Source organism: Pyrus communis, chromosome 15 (genome assembly GCF_963583255.1).
Source record: "Pyrus communis chromosome 15, drPyrComm1.1, whole genome shotgun sequence".
Classification (NCBI taxonomy): Eukaryota; Viridiplantae; Streptophyta; class Magnoliopsida; order Rosales; family Rosaceae; genus Pyrus; species Pyrus communis.
In genome coordinates this window covers 23,010,948-23,034,909 of record NC_084817.1, presented here as the reverse complement: position 1 = coordinate 23,034,909, position 23,962 = coordinate 23,010,948, and the positions used below count along the sequence as shown (strand labels likewise).

The window sequence follows — 23,962 nt, the reverse complement described above, 5'->3', positions numbered from 1 at the left end:
TCTAATTGCTTACACATGTCGTCAAAAGTCACTAGCTTCTATTCGCTCATGGCTTTCTTTACTTCATTCTTTTCTATCTTATACCTTTCATAGTTCTTATTGGTTCTATCTAACTCTCCTTTATTGGTTCTATCCTTGTAGAATTCTTAGTCAATGAGAACTATATTATATCGTAAACATATATAGCTGGGCTTTGCGTTTCTCTTCTTAGCTTCATTTCTGATAAGATACTAGAAATGGTTGAACAAATTAGTGTATATGAGTATGATTTTACTAGCTCAAAGGACCCTTGTTAGATGTTTAACACTTGTCACGAGATTAGAAAGATTAGTGAGGTGGTTATTGTTGTAAAAGCTTAGCTTGTAAGTCTGAGGGGGATATATATATTAGACTAATTGTGCAAACAGGTGGTTGGAGAAAAACTATATTGTTGTGAATGAATACAAATACAGTTTCCATGTCATGCGTTGAAGGTTAGAACAAGGTTCTTATTATTGGTATCAACCAATTATGATCCCACGTTTCCTTTGCATATGCCGAGAGCAACCACTCGTGCCACAAAGATGGATGCTTGCGTCACTGCCCTCGAAGCTTCGAACTCCAGAATTGAAGAATTGGCCCAGAATCTCGCAACCCAAATGACCAAATTCATGGCATCGATCAATACTTGTCTCTCGTTGGTCGAATCTCGTTTTATTTCTATGGAAGGACATAGCCGTGATCGTGCTGATCGTATGGGTCCGTCAGAATTGGGGGGCAATCCTATTGATTCGGAAGAAACCTTTAGTGATCAGAATCTTGATCCCAATCTTCCATTCCAGCGTCCAGATCATCGATTCTGCCATCAAGATTCTCAATTTCAGTTTCGTCAACCACCGATCAAGCTTAACTTTCCAAGATTTGTTGACGGAGACGATCCCTTAGCATGGGTTTATAAGGCGGAACATTTCTTTGACTATTTTTCGATCGCCAACGATCGTAAGGTTCAATTGGCGTCCTTTCATTTGGACCATGAAGCTCTTCAATGGTTTCAATGGCAGAATTGTCTCAAGAATTTTCCCCATTAGCCTGATTTTGTTAAGATTTTCTGTCGTGAGTTCGGTCCTTCAGAATTTAAGGATTTCTCTGAAGCTTTGGTTCAATTGAAACAAACTGGATTGGTTAAAGATTATATAACAGAGTTCAGATGTTTGGCTAATCGGACCTATAAGATTGCTTCATCGATGCTTAAGAGTTATTTCGTTGGGGGATAAAAGTCGGAGCTCCGTCATGATGTGAAGCTTCTGCGACCATTGGATGTTTACGAGGCTTAAGCTATTACCTTACAAGTCAATGCCAAACTTGCAAATTCTAAGGTCCGACCCTTCTCTAAAAACCCAAAATTTTCTTGGCACAATTCGATGGGCAGTAAGGCTACACCAGTCCATACAGTCATTTGAGGAAATTAAGGAACGTCGGAAAAATGGTCTCTATGATTATTGTCCTACAAAATGGTTTAAAGGCCATGTTTACCAAAACTAGCAACGTTTGTTACTTGATTTGTCTGATCGATGTGACGAGATCTTTGATGTTGATACTGTGTTAGAAGGGGATGATGAATTGTTGAATGCTCGCATTACTGCTTGTGCTGTGTATGGGGTCTCTGCTCCGGATAGTATTCCGACTATGAAAGTCCTCATGTCTATTAAGCATTGTTCTGCAGTGATTCTTTTCGATTCGGGAAGCTCTCACAATTTCATAAACTTTGCCTTGGCAAAGAAATTGGGATGGAAAATAGTTCCACTTAAGAAATTTGATGTCATGACCGCTAATGGGGGTACTGTTTCAAGTCTGGGGTATTGTTCTCAAGTCAAACTACATATCCAAAATTATGAATATATCTCGGATTTATATGTGTTGCAACTGGGTGGTTGTGATGTTGTTTTGGGAGCTCAATGGTTGAGAACCTTAGGACCCATTCTATGGGATTTTGAGAAGTTAAAAATGGAGTTTTCATTAGGCCAACATAATTATTGCTTATATAGTTCTCATTCTCCTGCACCAAGGTCAGTAACAACCTGTCAAGTGGAAAGACTGCTGAATCAGGGGTCTTTTGGAGAAGTTTTTATTTCTTATAGATTTGGATACTGAAGTGACCACAGTGGGAGATTTATCTAGCACTCAACAAGCTGCATTGGATGCATTATTGTCTCAATTTGAATCACCATTCTAGTCACCCACCACTTTACTGCCATCATGATCTCATGACCATAAGATTCCACTTTTGGAAGGAAGTAACCCACCTAGTGCAAGACTTTATAGATACAATCCTATGCAAAAGTCCGAGATTGAGAAATGTGTTTAGGAGTTATTAGATTATGGTTTCATTCAAGCCAGTAATAGTCTTTTTTCTTCCCCTGTTTTGTTGATTAGGAAGAAGGGTAATGGTTGGAGGATGTGTATGGACTATCGAGCCTTGAATTTACTGACTATCAAGGATAAATATCCTATTCCCTTAATTGATGAATTGTTGGATGAACTATTTGAAGCTCAGTTATTCTCCAAGCTTGATTTAAGTGCCGGTTATCATCAGAATCGAGTTCACCCGGCAAATATTGAAAAAAAGCCTTCAGAACACATAATGGACATTATGAGTTCCTCGTGATGCCGTTTGGACTCACAAATGCTCCAGCAACCTTTCAGAGTTTAATGAATGAGCTATTTAGACCCTTTTTGTGACAATTTTTTATGGTATTTTTTTTATGATATTTTGGTTTACAGTTCTAATTGGGAAGACCATCTGTTACATTTCACTACAGTTTTTCAAGTACTGCAGCATCATAAGTTGTTTGTTAAGAAATCCAAATGTGATTTTGGTAAATCACAGATCAAGTACTTGGGGCATGTGGTATCACAGAAAGGGAGTTGCAGCAAACCCTTCAAAACTCTAAGTCATTCAAGACTAGCCCTTACCCGCTTCAATTAAAGCTTTGAGGGGATTTTTGGGTTTGACCGGGTATTACCGGAAGTTTATACCAGGTTATGGAAGGATTTGTGGCCCATTAACTTCCTTGACTAAAAAGGATGCCTTCCACTAGAATTCCGAGGCAACATCGGCTTTTAATAAGCATAAGGAGGCGATGTTATCTCCCACAATTCTAGTTCTTCCAGATTTTTCCAAGCCCTTTGTTATTGACACAGATGCCTCGAACACTGGTATTAGGGCTATTTTACAACAAGAAGGCAGACCTATAACCTTTACAAGTAGAGCTCTTGGTCTCCGAGCCCAAGCTATGTCTGCATTTGAAAGGGAAATGCTTACAGTGGTTCATGCCATTAAAAAGTGGCAAACTTATCTTCAGGGCAACCATTTTATTATCAGAACAAACCATCATAGTCTGAGGTATTTTTTGCAAAACTGAGCCCATACTCTGTTTCAACAAAAGTGGATTTCTAAATTGTTGGGCTTTGATTATGAGATGCAATTCCTACAGGGAACTGAAAATCAAGCTGCTGATGCATTGTCAAGGTTGCATTCTGAGGCTCAATTATTTGCCATATCTTACCCTTACATGGGCTAGTTAGATGACTTGCGTAGGCAAATGGAACAGGATCCTTGGATTACTTCCAAAATCAAGGATTTCTCGGTTCTTCTTGATGGCACGATTATGTCTCCTTCTAAATATCATTATGATAATGGGTTTCTCAAGCATAAAGGCAGAATTGTGTTAAGTCCTAATACTTTTTGAAAAGATAAAATATTTCACGAACATTATAACACCCCAATGGCTGGCCACTCAGGTTTTTTGAAAACTTATAAGAGGATTTCTCGTTCTTTCTATTGGAAATGTATGAAAACTGATATCGAAGATTGGTTGTTCCTCAGACCTATTTGGACGGATATATCCATGGATTTTATTGTCAGCTTGCCCCTTTGCAAAGGGAAGACTATCATCTTCATGGTGTGGATCGGTTATCAAAATATGCACATTTTGTAGCCATGTCTCATCCTTACACAGCCTATTCGGTTGCCCAGATTTTTGCTGATAATATTTTCAAGTTACATGGTATGCCAACTACAATTGTTAGTGATCGAGACCCGGTATTTCTCAGCGCTTTTTGGAAGGAATTCTTCACCTTACAAGGATCCAAATTGTGTTTAACGTATGGTTACCATCCGCAATTTGATGGATAAACTGAGGTTGTCAATAGGTGTCTAGAAACTTACTTCCGATGCTTTTGCAATTTTCAACCTAAAAAGTGGCTTCAATGGTTATCATGGGCTAAATAAAGTTAGGATACTTCATATCATTCTTCTTTGAAACTCACACCATATGAAATTGTTTACGGCCAACCTTCTCTTGCTGTTCCACTGTATGAATCTGGTACCACCAAGCTTGATATGGTGGATCGATGTTTGCAAACCAGATCACACATCTTATCTCAGCTCAAGACCAATTTGGAGGCTGCTCAAGTTCGAATGAAGTACCAAGCTGATAAGCATCGCACCGAGCGCACTTTTGAAATAGGTGACATGGTTTATCTGAGACTTGTTCCTTACCATTATCAATCATTGGCTCATCGTCCATTTCACAAGCTGTAACCAAAGTTTTATGGGCCACTCGAGGTGTTAGAAAAGATTGGCCTAGTTGCTTACAAAATCAAACTTCCAGTTCATTCCAAATTGCATCCTATTTTCCATGTGTCTTGCTTGAATAAGCAATTAGGTGTTGGTGTGATTCCTACAACTTTACTTCCTGATGTGACTGATGATGGCTTATTGCAAGCATCCCCATTAGCTATTCTTCAATATCGTGTAGTCACCAAGGGAAACTCTCACATTCCTGAAGTTCTTGTTCAATGGCAACATCATTGCAAGGAATATGCGACTTGGGAGGACTATGAAGAATTCAAGCGTCGATTTCCCAGTTCCCAACCTTGAGGACAAGGTCTGTTTCTATACGCGGGGTAATGATGGGATACCAGAAATGGTTGAACAAATTAGTGTGTAGGAGTATGATTTTACTAGCTCAAAGGACCCTTGTTAGATGTTTGACACTTGTCACGAGATTAGAAAGATTAGTGAGGTGGTTATTGTTGTAAAAGCTTAGCTTGTAAGTCTTAGGGGGGATATATATATATATATATATATATATATATATATATATATATATCAGACTAATTGTGCAAGCAGGTGGTTGGAGAACAACTATATTGTTGTGAATGAATACAAATACAATTTCCATGTCATGCGTTGAAGGTTAGAACAAGGTTCTTATTAATTTCACGGTTAGTTCTGAAAGGTGCCTTTGTAAGGCCTTAGGTGTAGGCCTTGAGGCTCGCAATCAAAACTAACTAAGTGCTAGGCGTGCCACTACTACCTTAGTATAGCAGATGTAGAACAAGATTGTGATTAGTCGATTACTTGTACCCCAAGTTACTCCAATTTCTTGTTATCAAAGGATTGTCTTGGATGGGTTAAATCCACATTAAGTTCTTTTTCTTGCCTTGTGACCAAGGACTTTCAGTTCATAGTCTTGTATATTCGAATGAAGGGAGTCCAGATCCCTTAAGTCATTTGTTTAGTTCTTGATTGGTTTTAAATGAAAGCATATCCGTTAAGCTGACCAGATCCAGATACAAATAAGACTTTTAAAGTAGGAAAACAGGCAAAAATGACTTGAGTACATGCTGGAGAATACTTTAAGCAGTAGATCTATTATCTTAGAAAACACACAAAGAACTTTAAGCAAGATTTCACCTTGTCAAGCAAGGTTGAACTTCTTACAATCACTTCTCTTTGAGTTTACAGAGGTTTCTATGCTAAAAAGGGATGGATGGTAAACTAGTTTACATAAGAGAATCGATACTACGCCACTAGGGGTGGTAGCATAGCTTCTAAACAAGACAAAATATAGCTTTTGTAAGGGAGGTATCCTGAAAAGGACTGAGATCTGGGTTGATTACAACTTTTTGGATGTAAATTTGGCTAGAGAGTAGAGTTTGTATGTTTGTTTGATTGGTTGAGTGTCTTTGTCTATGGGGCATCTTCCTCCTTTTATAGGCATATTAGCCCGACTGCAGTGACTTTGCTCTTTGCCCAAAAGCACTTGGAGGGTAGTGAGTCATCAGCTTTTACTTGTATTGCCACTAAAAAGTGCTTTTTGGCTGATTGTGAGTTAGTCTCCATCATTTGACATTTAAATCATAGGCACATAGCCTATGCATTAATGGGAAGGTGCCAATTTGTCTCTGGGCTTGATGCTTGGGCCTCGGGCAAGTCTCCCTTTAATTGGTATCTCTGGGCTTCCACACACTTGCAGCACAAGGTTCAAATATTAACCCAAACAGGTACAACTTTTTTTTTTGCACGTTGAGCATTAGTAATTACTGAAAATTGAATGGTTGGAACGATGTGCACATGAATCTTTGCAGTTACACCAGTACCAGAACTCAATTAGTGTCTTTCTGATGAAGACCGAATATATAGTTCGGTGAGCACGGACTGGTCCTTTTGGATTTTGTTGGCCGGTTTGAATGCAGAAAGTACCGTGTATCTTTAAACAAAAGTATCCAATCGGGGATGGAAGTAAACCCATAAGCTATCAAGGGTAGGGATAATCGTCCAGGTCTTATTGTGAAACAAAAAAGCCTGCCTCGGCGCGGGGTAGTGGGTCGGCTCCTCCGTTGTTGCCAGGGAGCACTTAGAGCGGAGACCTTAAGATAAATTGCTAAAACAGACGGGAGGGGAGGATCGACCCGTTCAATATAATTCCTAAGAAAAACTGTTGACAGCATGTGTTGACATTTATTTTGCTCCCTTTAAATTTTCCGGAGACTGATTGGATTGGATGTATATTTTCTAGAGACGCATTGTGTTTGTTCATGTAGAGTAGCTAACATGATTGTGGCCAGCTTTTTCTTTTGAAAATTGGACCTCTATAGATAACATGCGTAGTAGCTTCAGTAGGGTGCTTTGTGAAATGAAACAATACTTGGGTGCATTTCGGTTGCATCACCTTAGCTCCACCCTAGTTGTTATATGAAGTCATATAACAGTTGCTATGGTAATTAGGAAAAGAGGGATGCTAGCGACCTGATGCAGGCCATGGACCAAGATCATTATTGCATAAAATTAGTGGCAGCTATGGCATCAAGGGATTAGAATGATATGAAAAAATATATGCATTTTTAGAGCTATAATGCATGTATCTTGCTTTAAATTTGTGGCTTATTATATTTCTATTATTAACTGAAATCTTTTACTTTTCTAGGAGTTTTAATGTCCTATTGTATTAATACCGAATCCTTACATTGTCATCCGTAATCCATTCGCAGAATTTTATTCAAGAAAATCACATAAAAATAAAGATAACCAGAAAGATCTGATCGCACTCTTGAATTGCAGTAATATATCATGCACGATGATCTGCTTATTTATATATATATAAGATAAATTATTAGGCCGTTGAACCGTTGATCATGATCGATCAGCCCTTTCTAATCTTTGACTTGAGAAGTCGTTCTAGCCCTGGACTTATATTAAGGGCTATTTGTATTACCTCCGGTGATAATGCTCCCAATGCTGATGTCTTTCCAGCTAAGTCTTCTAGGACAGGCCTGTAAAAATAATACCAATTATGTTATCCCAAAATTAATACACGCACACACATATATATACACACAGTGTTTCGTACAGCAATATTTCAGTCTCCAAATAATTTCATCAAGAAAGGAAAAAAAAAATTACCGAAATTGAAGTAGTATTGTTGTGTCATTTCAATATTATTTATTCTTACTGAAACTAAAGTATTTTGCACACCAATAATGGTCAGCAATAAAACTATTTATACATACAACACTGACATACTTTTTAATAGACTGAAATTCTTTCCTTCTATTCTCATCCATTTTCCTCCTCTCCTCTCACATATTAATTTTTGTCTTATTGTCACTAGCTATAAAACAATCAATATAATATAAGATGTTGACGTAGCTTAATCGTAACCGTTCAAGTAGAAGAGGAGGAAAGGGAGCAGAGAAGAGATTAGGAGGCGAGAGAATTCTCCATCCTTTTTAATACAAATGGATTATACTATTAGACGTGAGATCTATAGATTACGTTAATATGCGCATAAATTTTTTTGTGTGTCCAAATGAAATCATTTGTACTTCGTTATGGAAATGAATTCATTTAATAAATAGCCAAAAAAAGTACTATTGAAATTATAGTGGTGTTGTGACAGCCCAATGTGCTTACTTAGAACTGGTCATGACAGTGAAACACTCCAACCCATTTTGTCCTGCAAGTTTAGCAACCATGAAGAACGTTGGTACCACAAGCAGTTGGCCGGCTGTTACCTCTGCGTCCAACAAACGTTGACCGTTAACACCCACAATCTGTATCCGGCCACTCCCTCGAGCAACATAAATCACCTGGACTGTGGAATCAGGTGCGTAAATTGGAGAGCTAATTGCGTCGGCCTCGAGTTTCGTGAGGTTCGCACTTAACCCAGCTTGTTTAAGAAGAGGGAATTCCTTCTCAGTCAATGTGGCTGTAGTTTTACTACTAGTGATGTTGTGAACATGTGTGTGGGTGAGCTTCTGATTGGGAAGGGGCATTTTGGTCTTTTCATCTTGACCTAGCTTGATGATCAAAACCCCAGTCTGGCTTTCGGTGATGTCATCAGCTTCGTCCTCGGTGATGTTGAAGGACTTGCTGACAAATTCAGTTGAGAAACCTGCAAGTAGACTTAGGGTTCCGGCAATCAAAAAATACGTAAATTGGCCGGGAATGTGAGCTCCGGCAGTTTCACCCAAGAAAACAACAACAAGCTCCTCAGAGCGATCTCCATTGTTGAACCACCATGAGACTGCTCCAACTGGTACTGGTATCACATCTCCTTTCTTAACCTTAACCACCACCTCCTCTGATGTGTTAGGAAATACCATTCCTACTAATCCATCATCACCTGCATCACCATTAGAGCTAATTAAGATCTTCAACTATAATATAAGCATTATAGTCTAGCAAGTTAAGTATGACTTTTGTTTTCGATCGTATAGCTAGTTATATAATAAGGGCATTGATGAACAAATAACAAACTTTTGTTTTCCATCTTTCTTAATTACAAAAAATAAAAATAAAAAATAATTAAAATAGGCAAACATGTAGGTGAGAAGATTTTTTAGTGTACTAGAAATACGAGACAGAACACTAAATGTTATTTTGTAATTGGATAGACACTTGAATAAAAAAACTTTCCAATGACAATGATATTCTCTCGTGTTCTAGACGTAATAAAAAAAAATCTCTCATACGTGAACATGATATTTATTAATGCATTTATTTATATATGTATTTGCAGGCTGTAGTTAATTAGTTATTACTTACCTTGAAGAACATATCCCAGTTTGGAGGAATCTGAATAGTGAGGAAGTGCAAAGCCATGAGGTTGAAGAACAAGCTTGCCTGCACCAACCTTGGCCTCAGCAAGCACCGGAGCATCTGAACTCGACCAAATGTAATATGCTCCTCCGTCTCCTTCAAACAACTTTTGAGCTGACTCGGGTGTTAAGTCCATCCCATCCATTGATTAAATTATTCCTTAAAAAAACCATCCAAAAAGCCAAATCAATATCGGTTTTTATTAATTAGCTTTTACGACAAGACAATTTTTTTTTTAACCAATCCGATCTACAAGAAGAGAGATTTCAAATTATCGTCTAATCAAGGTCTAAAATATCGATGATATCGGAAATATCGGTAGTCCAAAAATACGGAAATTTTGATGGAAATATTGAGATATTATCGATATCGATAAAAATTGAATAAAAACCACGGAAATTGTAAGAAAAACTTGGAAATTTTTATTGAAACTTTGCAGGATGTTTATTTAGGCAATTATCTATTAGTTTATCACAAAAAATTTGAAGGAAATGCATTGCATGATGGATTTAACTGATTTAAGTTGATTATATAACGAGCTAGCAAACATTGTGAGTGTAGAAAATATGTAGTAATTAATGAAAGAAGTTTAAACACACCATAATCATTTATATATAATGAATTAGTACAATATTTTACACTTTATACATTGCATGGTAAGATACATGAGTGACTTAGTACCACATAGAGTTCCTATGAGGTTCAAAATTTTCACTATCTTCATCATCTCTATGTGTCAAAAGTAGATACTTGAAAAGAAATTGTCAAAGATTCATTGTCATGTGCAAATTTGTTTCTTTCAAAAAGAATTCAAAACAAAACCATATATATAAATATTTTAGCATATTTTCACAAAAACATAAGTGATATGGTGATCAAGGTGTTGAAGGAGTAAAATGGGAGGGGTTCGAATCCCTCTATGCGCAAGATTGAGATTTTTCAACATTTTTCGAGTATTTTTGGGCTATATATCGATATTTTAGACCTTGCGTCTAACTAGTCTAACTTACATATGCATAACTTAAACAAGAAAAACAAGATCCCTCAACAGAGGCGAAGAGCCAAGGAAACGTTAGTATAATAAAGCATCTGGATCACAGAAAACCAAAGACTACAAACAAAGCGATACAATTAAGCAAGACAATGTCACCTTCTAGTTTCGTGAGTGAAGATAGATGAGCCAACTATCGAGAACTTTTCAGCAAATTGAACCTATGACTATGGATATATGAAGGAAGTCTGGAGTCCACAACATGTACATATGCATATATATATATATATATAGTAAATGGGCACGTGTGCAATTTTCAAAAGATTGTGTGAAGACATTCGATTAGGCTATCACATCAAGCCCTAGGAGCATGCAATCTCTTACGTGGGTAATTATTATCAAAGCCCAAAGTCATATCTCTGATATGGAAGTGAGTGGTACAGTTTAAATTGGCTTGGAATTCATGGACATGTTGGAGTGATTGTGGTTGCGTCTAACTAGTCTAACTTAATATTCAAATAGGCCATCACATCAAGCCCTAGGTGCATGCAATCTCTTACGTGGCTAATTATTATCAAAGTCCAAAGTCAAATTGACTTGGAATTCATGGACATGTTGGAGTGATTGTGGTTGCGTCTAACTAGTCTAACTTAACATTCGAATAGGTTATCACATCAAGCCCTAGGTGCATGCAATCTCTTACGTGGCTAATTATTATCAAAGTCCAAAGTCAAATTGGCTTGGAATTTATGGACATGTTGGAGTGATTGTGGTTGCGTCTAACTAGTCTAACTTAACGTTCGAATAGGCTATCACATCAAGCCCTAGGTGCATGCAATCTCTTACGTGGCTAATTATTATCAAAGCCCAAAGTCATATCTCTGATATGGAAGTGAGTGGTACAGTTTAAATTGGCTTGGAATTCATGGACATGTTGGAGTGATTGTGGTTGTAGCACGTGGCTTTATCTTTAGATATTAAGACACGTGGAAATATGAATTGAATAATCAGTTAATAATTTATTAATAATGCATTTAACTCTTCACCCCATCAACTTCGTCTGTTGTCTTCTCTCTCCTCCCACAAGAAAATTCATTGAAGCAAAGCTCTAGATTTTCATTGAACAAAAGCTCCAGACCTTCAAGGTTGCTGCAAATCTACAACTTTCAATCCTTCCACTATTTTTCAACTGCCAAAAAAATCTGAAAACTGTTTCAATATTCCAAACCTTCAAGATTGCTACACATCCAAAAATACAATGTTTCATCCTTTTCACTAATCTGAAAAGAATCTGAAAAGTGTTTCAATTTTCATCTTTTAATTTCTTGTTTTCATCGTTTCGTGTTCCTCTTTCTAAACTATCGCCGAGGGGAACCGAGAAGTGTTTGACGAAAGTGAGCGAAGAGTAAAAGAAAAAAAAATTTTAGTCCTCACCGTCGGTTCTATGGTGAACAGTCGGGATTAAATGGTCCAGAGGGTCCATATGAAATTGGTCCGGAGAGGATCTAATTTCGTCGGCCGGTCATTCAAAATATGCAATATTTGGTGAACGTTTTACAGCCAAACGATCGAAACAAAATGAATAATTCTGACTTCTGACAGAAATCTAAACAACAGAAGAAGAACATCGAACTCATCTCTCTCATTCCCATTTAAATTTTAACAGTGACGAAAACCGAACTCATTTCGGACAGGGACCTCCTTGGTTCAAAAGTCTCATTTAAATTTTGATCAGTAGTCATTCACCGGTAGAGCGCACGGAGGACGAAGTTCTGCGACAGAAAGGAGGCAATGAGGAGATGAACGAAGAAGGAGATGAAGTTAAAGATTTCTCGATGAACAGAGAGGGGAGAGAGAAGAAGCCGGAGAGGTTTCAGATTTATTGACAGTTAATGAAATAATTAAACAATTATAAATATTTTTCAAGGTTCTAAAAAACGTTAAACCCTAGTTGAACGATAGGCTAGCGCCTAGTTACTAGGTAGTGTCTAGGCGGATTTAGGTAAATTTCTTATATATTTTATGAATTAATTAAATTTACTATATCAAATGTAAATAATTATTGACTAATATGTTATTTCTTATAGAAGAACATACATATATGAATGTTTTATGTACATATATATTATGCTTTCCTAAGGAAAAACTGAGCAAGGGAAAAGAGACAAGATGCAAATGAGAAGAGGGAAAGAAGGGAAGATGATAGCGGGGCTCATAATCTCTACTTGCCAAGTCTCAGCTTTGGTGAAATGGATTTATGTGTACACAATTGACATCGTCATCATTCACAGAATTTTATTCAACAAACAGAGTGTATTGTATTTTATCAATAGTGAATTCTTACATTGTCACTGGGATCCATTCACAAATTTTATTCAAAAAACACTACTAGAAAACAGGCCATACATAGAACACTGTTTTGGGGACACCATTCACCATCTGTGTCTTTTTAAGAGTCGGTTGCACAGTTGTGTATGTTTGGTGTCCTTTAGGCTTTCCGACATCGATGATAGTGTCATTCTTCAAATTTATAACCTACAAATTCATTATTTTGCTTTATACATGCAAAATAATAATTATTAGATTCTTTTAATGTCAAAGTAATAATTATTAAGTTTTTTAATTGTTATTATATTGTGCCCAAATCTAATCAGCTAACTCTCTCTCTTCATTTTCCTCTTTCTCCTTTGATTCCCCCCCTCTGTCTCTTTGTTTTCACGGTCACATCTCTCTTCGTTTTTTCCTCGGATCTGGATTGTCTGCCCTTCCCATCTCATACCTTTTCCATCCCTTTCTATTTATGTGGTCACGGTTAAGCCACATCAATGTTTTTCCTCTTCCTCTTGTGTTTTTCCTTCGGAGGCAAATTGTTTGCCCTTCTGTTACCGTACCCTTCTCATCCTCTCATATTTGTGCAGTCACGGTTAAGCTACGTCAACATTTTATATTCCTATTGTTTTTTATTTTATTATCTTTATTAAAAAATCAATATAAAAGTTTGACGTGGTTTAACCGTGACCGCACAGATAGGAAGGATGGGAAGGGCATGGTAACAGGAGGGCAGACAATCTTCCTCATTTTCCCTAGGAGATAAAGTTCTCTCTCCCCTTTGTTTTATTTTGGATTGCAGAGGAGTTGGTGAGAGTTTTTCTCTCCCGTTTGTGAGAGCTCTTCTCTCCCTTTGTAGGAGCTTCTCTCTCTCTCTCTCTCTCTCTCTCTCTCTCTCTCTCTATGAGAGTTCTTTCCTTTTCCTCAATTTCAGATCCGATTTTGCTTTCATTCAGTTTGCCATTTTGAGAGTCGACAGCTTAGGCACCCGGCGTCCATCGCCGGCTTTTCTATTCTGTTTTTTTTTTTTTTCAATGGCCTTTTAGCTTTCTTTTCAAACCTCAAGTTCAACCCTGAAGCTCCTTTCTTTCAACCCCATCCTTTCCATATTCCTGTCCGTTATCCACCATCACCAACACTGCTCATGCATCATGGTCTCTCTCTCTCCTCTCTTTGTATCAGATCAGGTCCGAGTTTTTTCCCACTTTGAGCTCATATCTTCTAAGATTTGAATGTATACTTTCAGATCTCGCCTGGGTCTCCTCTGCATGCAATTTTTTGTTAATTCATACGATGGATTGTTGTTCTGCAGTGAAAAGTGTTGAGTACAAAAAGGTTTGGCATTGAGGAGGATGCATAGAGAGGTATAACTATTCTGTTTTCGCTATAATCATTTTTCTTTTATTTTTTCATTCTAACTAAAAATTTAATTTTCGTTGCTCTTTTAAGTAAATTATGATATTTTTTTATTTGTGGTTTTTTTGCGTTGTTAACTTTTTTGATAGATAGAAAGAAGTGCAGAAGATGATTTAACAATCAGATCTTAAGTGATTTATTCAGATATGAACTATGAAGTTCTTTTGGAGGTAGATTTTAATTTGTTTTAGTTGTTTTTAACTATTTTAAATTTAGTATGATTATGTGATATTATCTTACAAGTTTTTATAATTTTGCCCAGGTTGTTCAAGAACGCTACCGATGGAAGATGGATGGAAGTATTTTATGAAATTGTAGGACTTGATTGCAAGTTTGTCTTGGAGGACTTGATTGCAAAAATATTAAATTTTATCAAAAGACACTGACATTAATAATGGGATTAGACAATGCAATGGGTGCTCAGAGGGCGTCCTCTTCCCTCCTATTTGAACTGTTACAGTTTAATCATATCAATATCTTATATTAATTTTTTTTTTTTTTTATAGAAATAATAAAACAGGAAGGGAAGGAAGATGATAAGAATAGGAGAAGAAAATCCTACTCTGTTCTGGAAAAAAAAAAAAGGGAATCTGGACACTTTCTCTGACAAGATTTACTTACTATTTTTAATTATAAATAAATAAACAAAAAGATAGAATATAATGAGACTTGTACTATTACCTTCTTACACGGATGTAGAAATGGTGGCGTTTGTTACAATGAAGATGTTTACATAGGACATCGGATTCTTATTCAGTGGCCGCATGGTGGCTGCTGATAATTGCCACCGATGTCGGTGCTCTTTCATCTTAATCCGCACCAATGCAAGGGGTGTGCTATAGCTTAAATTCTTGTAGTGAAAATTACATACAGAAAGACCGTATCTCACTCTTGCATTGCAGTAATATATCATGCATGATGCATGGATCTGCTTATTAATATTACATACATACGTACATATATATATATAGAGATATATAATTAGGCCGTTGAACCGTTGATCATGATCGATCACCCCTTTCTAATCTTTGACTTGAGAAGTTGTTCTAGCCCCGGACTTATATTAAGGGCTATTTGTAGTACCTCCGGTGATAATGCTCCCAATGCTGATGTCTTCCCAGCTAAGTCTTCTAAGACAGGCCTGCAAAAATAATACCAATTAAGTATATCACTAAATTAACACACGCGAGCGCGCGCGTGCATATATATATATATATATATATATATACACATACATACACATACTGTTTCATACGGCAATAATTCAGTTTGTAAAAAATACTACTAAATTTGAAGTAATGTTGTTGTGACATTTCAATATTATTTTGCACAATAATAATCATTAGCAATAAAATTATTTATACATACAACACTGACTCACTTTTTAATACAAATGGATTACACAATTATACGTGAGACCTACTTGTATTAGTATTATAGAGTGCGTTAATATGGGCATCAATTTTTTGTGTCCAATGAGAATAATTTGTACTTCATTATAGTTCATTATCGAAATGGATTCATTTAATAAATAGCAAAAATGAAGTACTACTGAAATTAAAGTAGTGGTGTTGTGACAGCTCAATGTGCTTACTGAGAACTGGTCATGACAGCGAAACACTCCAACCCATTTTGTCCTGCAAGTTTAGCAACCATGTAGAACGTTGGTACCACAAGCAGTTGCCCCGCGGTTACCTCTGCGTCCAACAAACGTTGACCGTTAACACCCACGATCTGTATCCGGCCACTCCCTCGAGCAACATAAATCACCTGGACTGTGGAATCAGGTGTGTAAATTGGAGAGCTAATCGCGTCGGCCTCGAGTTTCGTGAGGTTCGCACTTAACCCAGCTTGTTTAAGAGGAGGGAATTCCGTATCAGTCAATGTAGCTGTAGGTTTACTACTAGTGATGTTGTGAACATGTTTGTGGGTGAGTTTCTGATTGGGAAGGGGCATTTTGGTCTTTTCATCTTGACCTAGCTTGATGATCAAAACCCCAGTCTGGCTTTTGGTGATGTCATCAGCTTCGTCCTCGGTGATGTTGAAGAACTTGCTGACAAATTCAGTTGAGAAACCTGCAAGTAGACTTAGCGTTCCGGCAATAAAAAAGTATGAAAATTGACCGGGAATTTGAGCTCCGGCAGTTTCACCCAAGAAAACAACAACAAGCTCCTGATCAGAGCGATCTCCGTTGTTGAACCACCATGAGACTGTTCCAATTGGCACTGGTATCACATCTCCTTTCTTAACCTTAACCACCACCTCCTCTGATGTGTTAGGGAATACCATTCCTACTAGTCCATCATCACCTGCATCACCATGAGTGCTCTAATTAAGATCTTCAACTATAGTTAATAACTTAATGCTTTCATGCGAATAACTAAATCTGAACCATTGATCATGTTGATTATTTTGGTCCAACTGATCGATCACCAGGTCGATTATCGTAACAAGGACGATGATGAATGAAATTAACATACTTTTTTAAATGAATACTTTGCATGGCTTAATGATCATTCACTATTAGTTTCTTTCTTAAAAGAACATCACCAACATCATCTGTTATCATTATTTTGTCAGGTTGTAAATCTAAACTACAGATTATGTGAATTTCTTCGTCACCTTAATCAACTTGATTATTGATTGAATATGTGGTTCAGATTCATAACAGATAATTATATAAGCATTATAGTCTAGAAACATAAGTATGACTCTTGGTTTCCATCATATAACTAGCTATATAATAAGGGCATTGATGAACAAATAACAAACTTTGCTTTCCATTTTTATTACAAAAACAGTTAACTAAAATACGCACACATGTACGTGAAGAGAGATTTTTCAATATGCTCGGAACACAAGGTAGAACACCACATGTCATTTTGTAATTGGATGGACGCTTGAATAAAAAAAACTTTCCTCCTATTGTATAATGACATATAATGTTCCGTCTCATGTTCCAAGTACAATGAAAAATCTCTTATATGTGAACATGATAATCAGAAGTGCAGTTAATTATATATGTATTTGCAGGCTGTAGTTAATTAGTTATTAATTACCTTGAAGAACATATCCCAGTTTGGAGGAATCTGCATAGTGAGGAAGAGCAAAGCCATGCGGTTGAAGAACAAGCTTGCCCGCACCAACCTTGGCCTCAGCAAGCACCGGATTATCTGAACTCGACCAAATGTAATATGCTCCTCCATCTGCTTCAAACAACTTTTGAGCTGACTTGGGTGTTAAGTCCGTCACATCCATTGATTAAAGTATTTCCTTAAAAAAAATCATCCAAAAAGCCAGATCAATATCAGTTTTTAATTAATTTTACAACAAGACGATCATTTTGACCAGTCTAATCTAGGAGAAGGGAGAATCTACATTGTCATCTAACTGGTCTAACTTACATATGCACAACTTAAACATAAAAAACAAGAGCCCTCAAAAGAGACAAAGAGCCAAGGAAATGTTAGTATAAGAGAATTGAGATTCTCTCTGGATCTCTATGTCTGAAACCTATAGACTCAAAGATCCGGAAAACTCATTTTAAATCATGTAGTCCTCATGAAGTCTATTTTGACTACCTCACATAAACTAAGGATATGAATCTCTATTTCTCTCTTCAACAGCTCAGATTTCCGATTTTTAGGTTTCGAACACAAGGATTTAGAAAGGATCTTAACTCAGTATAAGAAAGCATCTGACCCAGAAAACAAAAGCCAACAAACAAAGCGATACAACTAGGCAAGAAAGTATCACCCTTAAGTTTCGTAAGCGAAGACAGATGAGCAAACTCTCTAAAAAATTTCAGCAATTTGACTATGGATATACATATGAAGATTGGAGTCGACTACATATTGTTGGAAACCTGTGTTATGTGGGACTGCCAGTCCCACATTGCCCATACGCCTTTTACAACAACTCTTTATAAGTGAGTTCACTCACGTATAGTTTGAATTGAATTGGGCTAAAGTCATGGACCTTGGGCCTTAGAGTAGGAGGGTTTGGGTGTATATATTAAATGTCAAAGAGGGCTCTTGGGCTCGGATGGACGAAAAACACAAGTTACGTTTTTTATTTTTTGGATTCAGTTTTTTCCAAAAGGATAAAACTGATTGAACAGTTGCTTTCGGTTTTCTTTTTTAAAAAAACTGATATGCAAAACGGTTGGAGAAGTTCAAATTATGCCATTATATATATGGCAATAAAATCAGAAACAAGAATCAATTTTTTCCAGATTCATTCCTCCATATTTCACTGAGAACCACACAACCAATTCGCCAAGAATCCAAGTTCGAGTGCAAGAACTTGGATTAGATAGTTGTATCCTGCAAGATAGACGTCCAAGGACTGCTGCACTGGTGTAGGGATGAATTTCTGTCTTAGGAGATTGCTTCTGCAAGCCTCTATCTGCAAGAAACAAGTCAGTGATTTGTGATTTTATATATAATCTCATTAAGTGTTTATGTTCTAATATATTGTGTTTGTCGTTGAGTTTTTACATTTGAAATAAAACTGTGCAAATTGTTATATAATATACACTTGACGTTTGATTGGTTCTAACACACATATATATATATATATATATATATATATATATATATATATAAGGAATTGTTATTAGTAATCTAAAAATTTCATTTGGCACTCCAAACTTTCTATAATTAAAAAGAAAAATACACTTATAAAAAGTGTAAAATAAGATTTTTAAAGTTCTAATAACAGTTCATATATATATGCGCGCCCTCGCGTGAGATAATGCAAGAGAGATATAGAAACATTTAAAATTATATTATATTATATAGATTGGTTGCGAGGGGCAAGATCTGCATCTCTTGGAAAATAGGAATGGCCTCCCTTTTATTGTTAATTTGTTATACATTTCATGGAATAGGATCCTATCATGATCTTATTTATGAGGATCCAAATAATCAATCAATCTTATTCGTTTATTGTACATTGTGCGGTTAAAAATTATTTTAAATTATTTTATTTAAAATTAAATATAAAGAGTACCTGAAGAAAATTGACCACACAATATACGATGAACGAACACGATTAATTGATCCTTCGAATCCCCACATAGAGAATCCGGGTCCACATTTCATTCGTTGTTTCACTCACAATTTTTAGTGTGTCAAGAACACGATTTAGTAAACTAAGTATAATAATAATTAGTTAGAAATTTGAAAAAAAATTCAATATTATGTCACTTGGTGTACCGAATCGTGTTCCTAACATTGAAAAATTTATTCACATTAACTTTGGTCGCATATATATGCACAGAATGGCAAATGCGTGTAAGTTGTGCTCATATCTGAATGGTCGAAACAGGAAATGCTTAACATCTTTATGTGATACATTGCTATCAAGTGAGACAGATATTTTAGTGTGTTCAAAACATGAGTTTTTACATCACGTGTTATAGTATAAGTAAATTTACTAGCTACCTTCAAGGAACAATTGGGCTGGTTTGGTATTGTTGTACTTTGAAAAATAAATGCTTCTGCTGTGCTGCAAGAATAAACAGCTGTGAAATAAAGCAATAGAGTATTTGGTAAATTTTTTTGTAAAAGTGCTTTTAGCAAAAAAAAGCAATGTTAAAGTGTTTGGTAAATTTTTATGTAAAATCACTGCGACTTTGTAAAATGAATAAAAAAGATATGATGTTGAATATTATATAATAATTTTTTTATCTTTTATTTTATTATGGTATTTATAAGATTTATATAAACTATTTATAAACAGTTGTGAGAGGACGGAAGAGAGACGTGGCGGGGTTGACGACGATGTCGACGGGTACAATGTATAATTTATTTAATTGCTAAAGGTCATTCTGGGTATTGGAAAATTTCATTAAAGGCCTCAGCGCCTCTTGCTAAATCGGTTTGCGCAGACGCTGGGCAAGCAAAAAAAGCCAATTTTTCAAAGTTGGGTTTCGCAACTTTGTGTTTTTAGCTTTTTTTCACCCAAAACTATGAAAAAAAACTAAAGTTGAACGTTTACCAAATCTTAAAAAGGTTTTTTTGGTACCCACTTTTTTCCAGAAGCACATCAATACCAAATTAGAGCTTAAATATATATGTCATTTTACTTATAATGTGACACGTAATATACCGGCATGTAATCTCTAAGTATATGGAAAATGATCTCAAGTGGCGAGGGCTACGTACGTTGTATTATTTGCTTCACTGTCTGTGTATTAAAAACAAAAGTAGCCTTCAGCCCTAATGCAAGCATTTGGAAATATATAATAATTGATACCTACTTTCAATGGTTTGGATAACGTGAGTACAATAATTTATCTTAATTTATATGCGTCATAATTTTTTTTTTTTTTTTTTTTGTTTATATCAGTTGTAAAATGCTAACTAAACAATTTAGAGTTCACAAAGAGCATAAAGTCATCAGATGTTTACTTAGTATGACACGTGATGTACCGACAAGTATATATGGAGAAATATCTCCTCGAGTGGAGAGGACTAGGTTCGTTGTATTATTTGCTTCACTATCGTGCATATAAAGTAGCCTTCAGCACATGCTATTGTAAAGTCATAATCCCTACTATTGTAAAGTCATGCCCTTGCTTTGGTGAAACATGCTTTTAAAAAAATAAAAAAAATAAAAAAGCCTCTATGTACAAGCTACAAAATTACTCCACATGTACTTGTGTGAACCATTTATGTGCAAGCTATGAAATATTTAAAAAATTGCTCTTAAGTTTATCTCTATTTATTTGGACCCAAATTTACACCATTGGTCCATACAATTGAGGCCATTGGTTGAGTATAGTTCCAGACCGACGGATGAAAAGGTGAAGATTTGTTATTAAAAGATATTATTATGGTTTTTATCATAATAATTATCTTTTAGTAAAGAATTGTTTTTGTATAAGATAAATGGGATGCAAACTATATCTCAAGCTTTGATCAGATAAAGACTATGAAGAGATACAGATGAGATTGAATGGGTGATTGACTGATGCCATGCAAGAATTGGATGCCATGTGTTTGATGGAAGATGGTCTTTAGAGTATCAGATAATAAGGCATGCATGATGAGATTATATTTCATTTTATTATGCATGCATGGGATAAAGGCTACTGATGGAGTTTTGGTGATGAGATGAGAAGCCTAGGTGGGCTAGAAATGTGATGTGATAAGTCTAGATGGACTTTTATTAGGTTTGAAAAGTCTTGGAACAAATCCCACGGCTCAGTTTGAAGGATATCCCTTGGTTTCTGGTTTTTTATGCGAATCAACTTCAGGAATTAAAGTTGCAATTAAACTCTGCAACATTATCTGATCGTGCAAAGCAAGTACTTCAGTCCTATAAATATAGATGCAATGGCAACGGAAAAAGGACCTCCAATTCAACACACAGCTGCCCTGCGCAAACCTCTCAAACATCTTGAGATTTTTTATTTTCTTTTTCCGCCGACACATCTTCAGTTTGGATAAACAGCACTGTGAAGGCAACCGGCGAACACCTTCAATTTGGATAAACAACACTGCGTCGAGGCCGACTGGTTACCTATCCAAGTCTCAGTCGAGAAGGGTTTCTAAATCCTTATTGGCAAAGGTCATCTTATTAGTCTTCTTGGCGAAGTAAGGTGTTACAAGTTACTACATTCGGCATATCGAACGCCGAGTGGTTTTATGCTTGGATACTCACAAGTGAGTTTCAGAGTTCGGCATTCTGACAGCCGAACCACATTTACCATCAAGACATACATCTCCTTTGAGTACTTGTGTCCATATAGCCTGATGTCGATTCGACGTGCTTATACTCTTACAAATATAATCATTGTGACTGAATCCGGCACCGACGATTCATGAACTTCGCAGAACTAGTAGCCTTGTCTTCAGGCTCGAGAATCCAAAGGCCGGGACTTGTTCCTTCCTCTGCCGCAATCACAAGATCAAGAAGTCAGCGACGCACTCAACGCGACATCAACAAATTTTACTCCTCGGCCAAGCTCGGCCGACGAGTTGGCATGCCTCGCATCAATCGAATGACGTAGTTAGCTCATTAGTTACTTGGCCTGTGTGCCACGTAGACTTGGTAGTTTTAGGGTCAATACTATTAATTAATGAAACCCTTTTTGTCAACCAAAAGAGGGTGAAAATACTACTTAGTCTTCTATCACACAAAAAAAATGATGGGCAATAATGTAATTTCACATGTCCAAATTTTACTGTTTTTTATTAGAACATCACCTACATGTAATATTAAAATACCTCCAATATAAAAAATAAAAAATAATCAAAAACAAAAACCTCTCACTCCCTCCACATTCTCTCTCTCTCTCTTTCTCATTTTCTAAAAAGATGTGTTCATATACACAAAGTGTGTAGACAAATGCTAGTAATAATTATCATAACTATAACTAAATCTAATATAAAAGTACTAATATACCCTTAAGTACTAATTCCTTTACAAAATGAAACTCTTCATCTTTCTTTTCCGTTTTCGATCATTGCTGTCGACATCCCTCCCTCTCTCTCGCACCGCACCCTTATGAAACTTTAAGGTTGAATTGAATTGCATTGCAAATCAGGGTGATTGGCCAAATCCAAAAGAAATCAAACAAAACCCTAGAAAATCAAACCGAACCTCAAATTCTCCCGCCCCCATCTACAACAGTTTTTGTAATCGCTACAGGCAATATGAAATATATGCATTGACCCCATTGTCTCCATGTATTCCTCCACTCCTATCATCCTACTCTCTACCTGCCTATATATAACACCTAACCCCTCCCTCCCCATAAACCCCTCATCTCTCCCTCTCTCTTCATTGTAAATTTTATTATGGCATGGGCGGCTCAGAAAATGATGTTCATGGACATGGTTTCTAACAAAATTGAGAGGTGCCATTGGAGGTGTTTCGTATCTGATCGGTATGGGAGCATCGGTAAAGCTCTGCAAAAGCTTCCAGAGGCACATTATATCCTTAACGCCAAATTGCAAGAAAGGGCATGATTGTAAATAATTTGTCATTAAGGATATATTAGTACCTTCACATCAAACTTTGGTTATAATTACAATAAATTTAAAATCATGGCTATAATTCTATATCGGTTTCAAATCTTGGTTGTTTTTTCAAATTTCCCAAATCCCTTCGTGTGACTGTGGCAAGGGAGAAGTTAATTTATTGTTGTTGTCCAGTATTCTAAAGTCGCAAAGCAGAAAGCCTTGTTAGCTTAAGTCCTATATTCTAAAGGCTAGAAGAAGAAAGAAAAATAATGAACCTAAACAAAAGAACATACGTACGAAGAAAAGGAATGTACCTCGATTGATCTTGTTAGGGCTGATCTGTTGGGCTTATCCAAAACCAAGTAGTTTTGTTTTTTGGGACTTACTGGCATCACCACAACCCCCCCCCCCCCCCCCCCCCCCCCCCCAACGACCAAAACATAGACAGGAAAAGGAACTAAAAATCTAAGAGCGGTTTGATCAAACAATTTGATCAGACCGCCCCTCATGTTCAAACTAGTCATTAATTGTACAAGAGATTTTTCTTGTACATTCCAAACGATGGTCATAGATTTCAGCAGCACTTGGAGAACGACGAACCTTCTGAATCGCTTCTTCATTGCGTTCAGCGAAAACCGAGTTCTCGTGCCTCGTTGATTAAACCCTAAAATACAGTGGGTCGCATATGGTTGTGAAAGTTATTTGGGAACTTGTTATGAGAAACACGTTCAAATACGCTCCTCATGAGAGTATTAGTCTGGCCCAAGGCTATTGGATTATCGATGGCCAGCTTTTCCTCAAAGACATCAAACTATCTTAAAACAA

At 36.5% G+C, this 23,962-nt stretch overlaps 2 protein-coding genes and 1 long non-coding RNA gene across 4 annotated transcripts; 1 reads left to right on the top strand and 2 right to left on the bottom strand.

Moving 5' to 3' along the window:
* Positions 1-7,351: 7,351 nt before the first annotated feature.
* LOC137718638 (11S globulin seed storage protein 2-like) lies at positions 7,352-10,716 on the bottom strand. Its single transcript, XM_068458188.1, has 4 exons — positions 10,578-10,716; positions 9,374-9,586; positions 8,240-8,951; positions 7,352-7,599 (listed from the first exon to the last, which is right to left on the bottom strand). The coding sequence occupies exons 2-4, from the start codon at positions 9,570-9,572 to the stop codon at positions 7,470-7,472; spliced, it is 1,041 nt and encodes a 346-aa protein (XP_068314289.1). The 5' UTR covers positions 9,573-9,586; positions 10,578-10,716; the 3' UTR covers positions 7,352-7,469.
* Positions 10,717-13,480: 2,764 nt separating this feature from the next.
* LOC137718767 (uncharacterized) lies at positions 13,481-14,604 on the top strand. Its single transcript, XR_011065927.1, has 4 exons — positions 13,481-13,933; positions 14,059-14,110; positions 14,252-14,332; positions 14,425-14,604. It is a non-coding gene; the product is annotated as an uncharacterized lncRNA (long non-coding RNA).
* A 213-nt stretch (positions 14,605-14,817) lies between these two features.
* LOC137718194 (11S globulin seed storage protein 2-like) lies at positions 14,818-18,017 on the bottom strand. Of its 2 annotated transcripts, none has more exons than XM_068457695.1 (4): positions 17,919-18,017; positions 17,222-17,435; positions 15,757-16,471; positions 14,818-15,303 (listed from the first exon to the last, which is right to left on the bottom strand). In XM_068457695.1, the coding sequence occupies exons 2-4, from the start codon at positions 17,418-17,420 to the stop codon at positions 15,174-15,176; spliced, it is 1,044 nt and encodes a 347-aa protein (XP_068313796.1). In that variant the 5' UTR covers positions 17,421-17,435; positions 17,919-18,017; the 3' UTR covers positions 14,818-15,173. The 2 variants fall into 2 exon arrangements, with proteins under 2 accessions (XP_068313796.1, XP_068313797.1); XM_068457696.1 differs by having other exon boundaries at positions 17,744-17,998.
* Between the last annotated feature and the right edge of the window lie 5,945 nt (positions 18,018-23,962).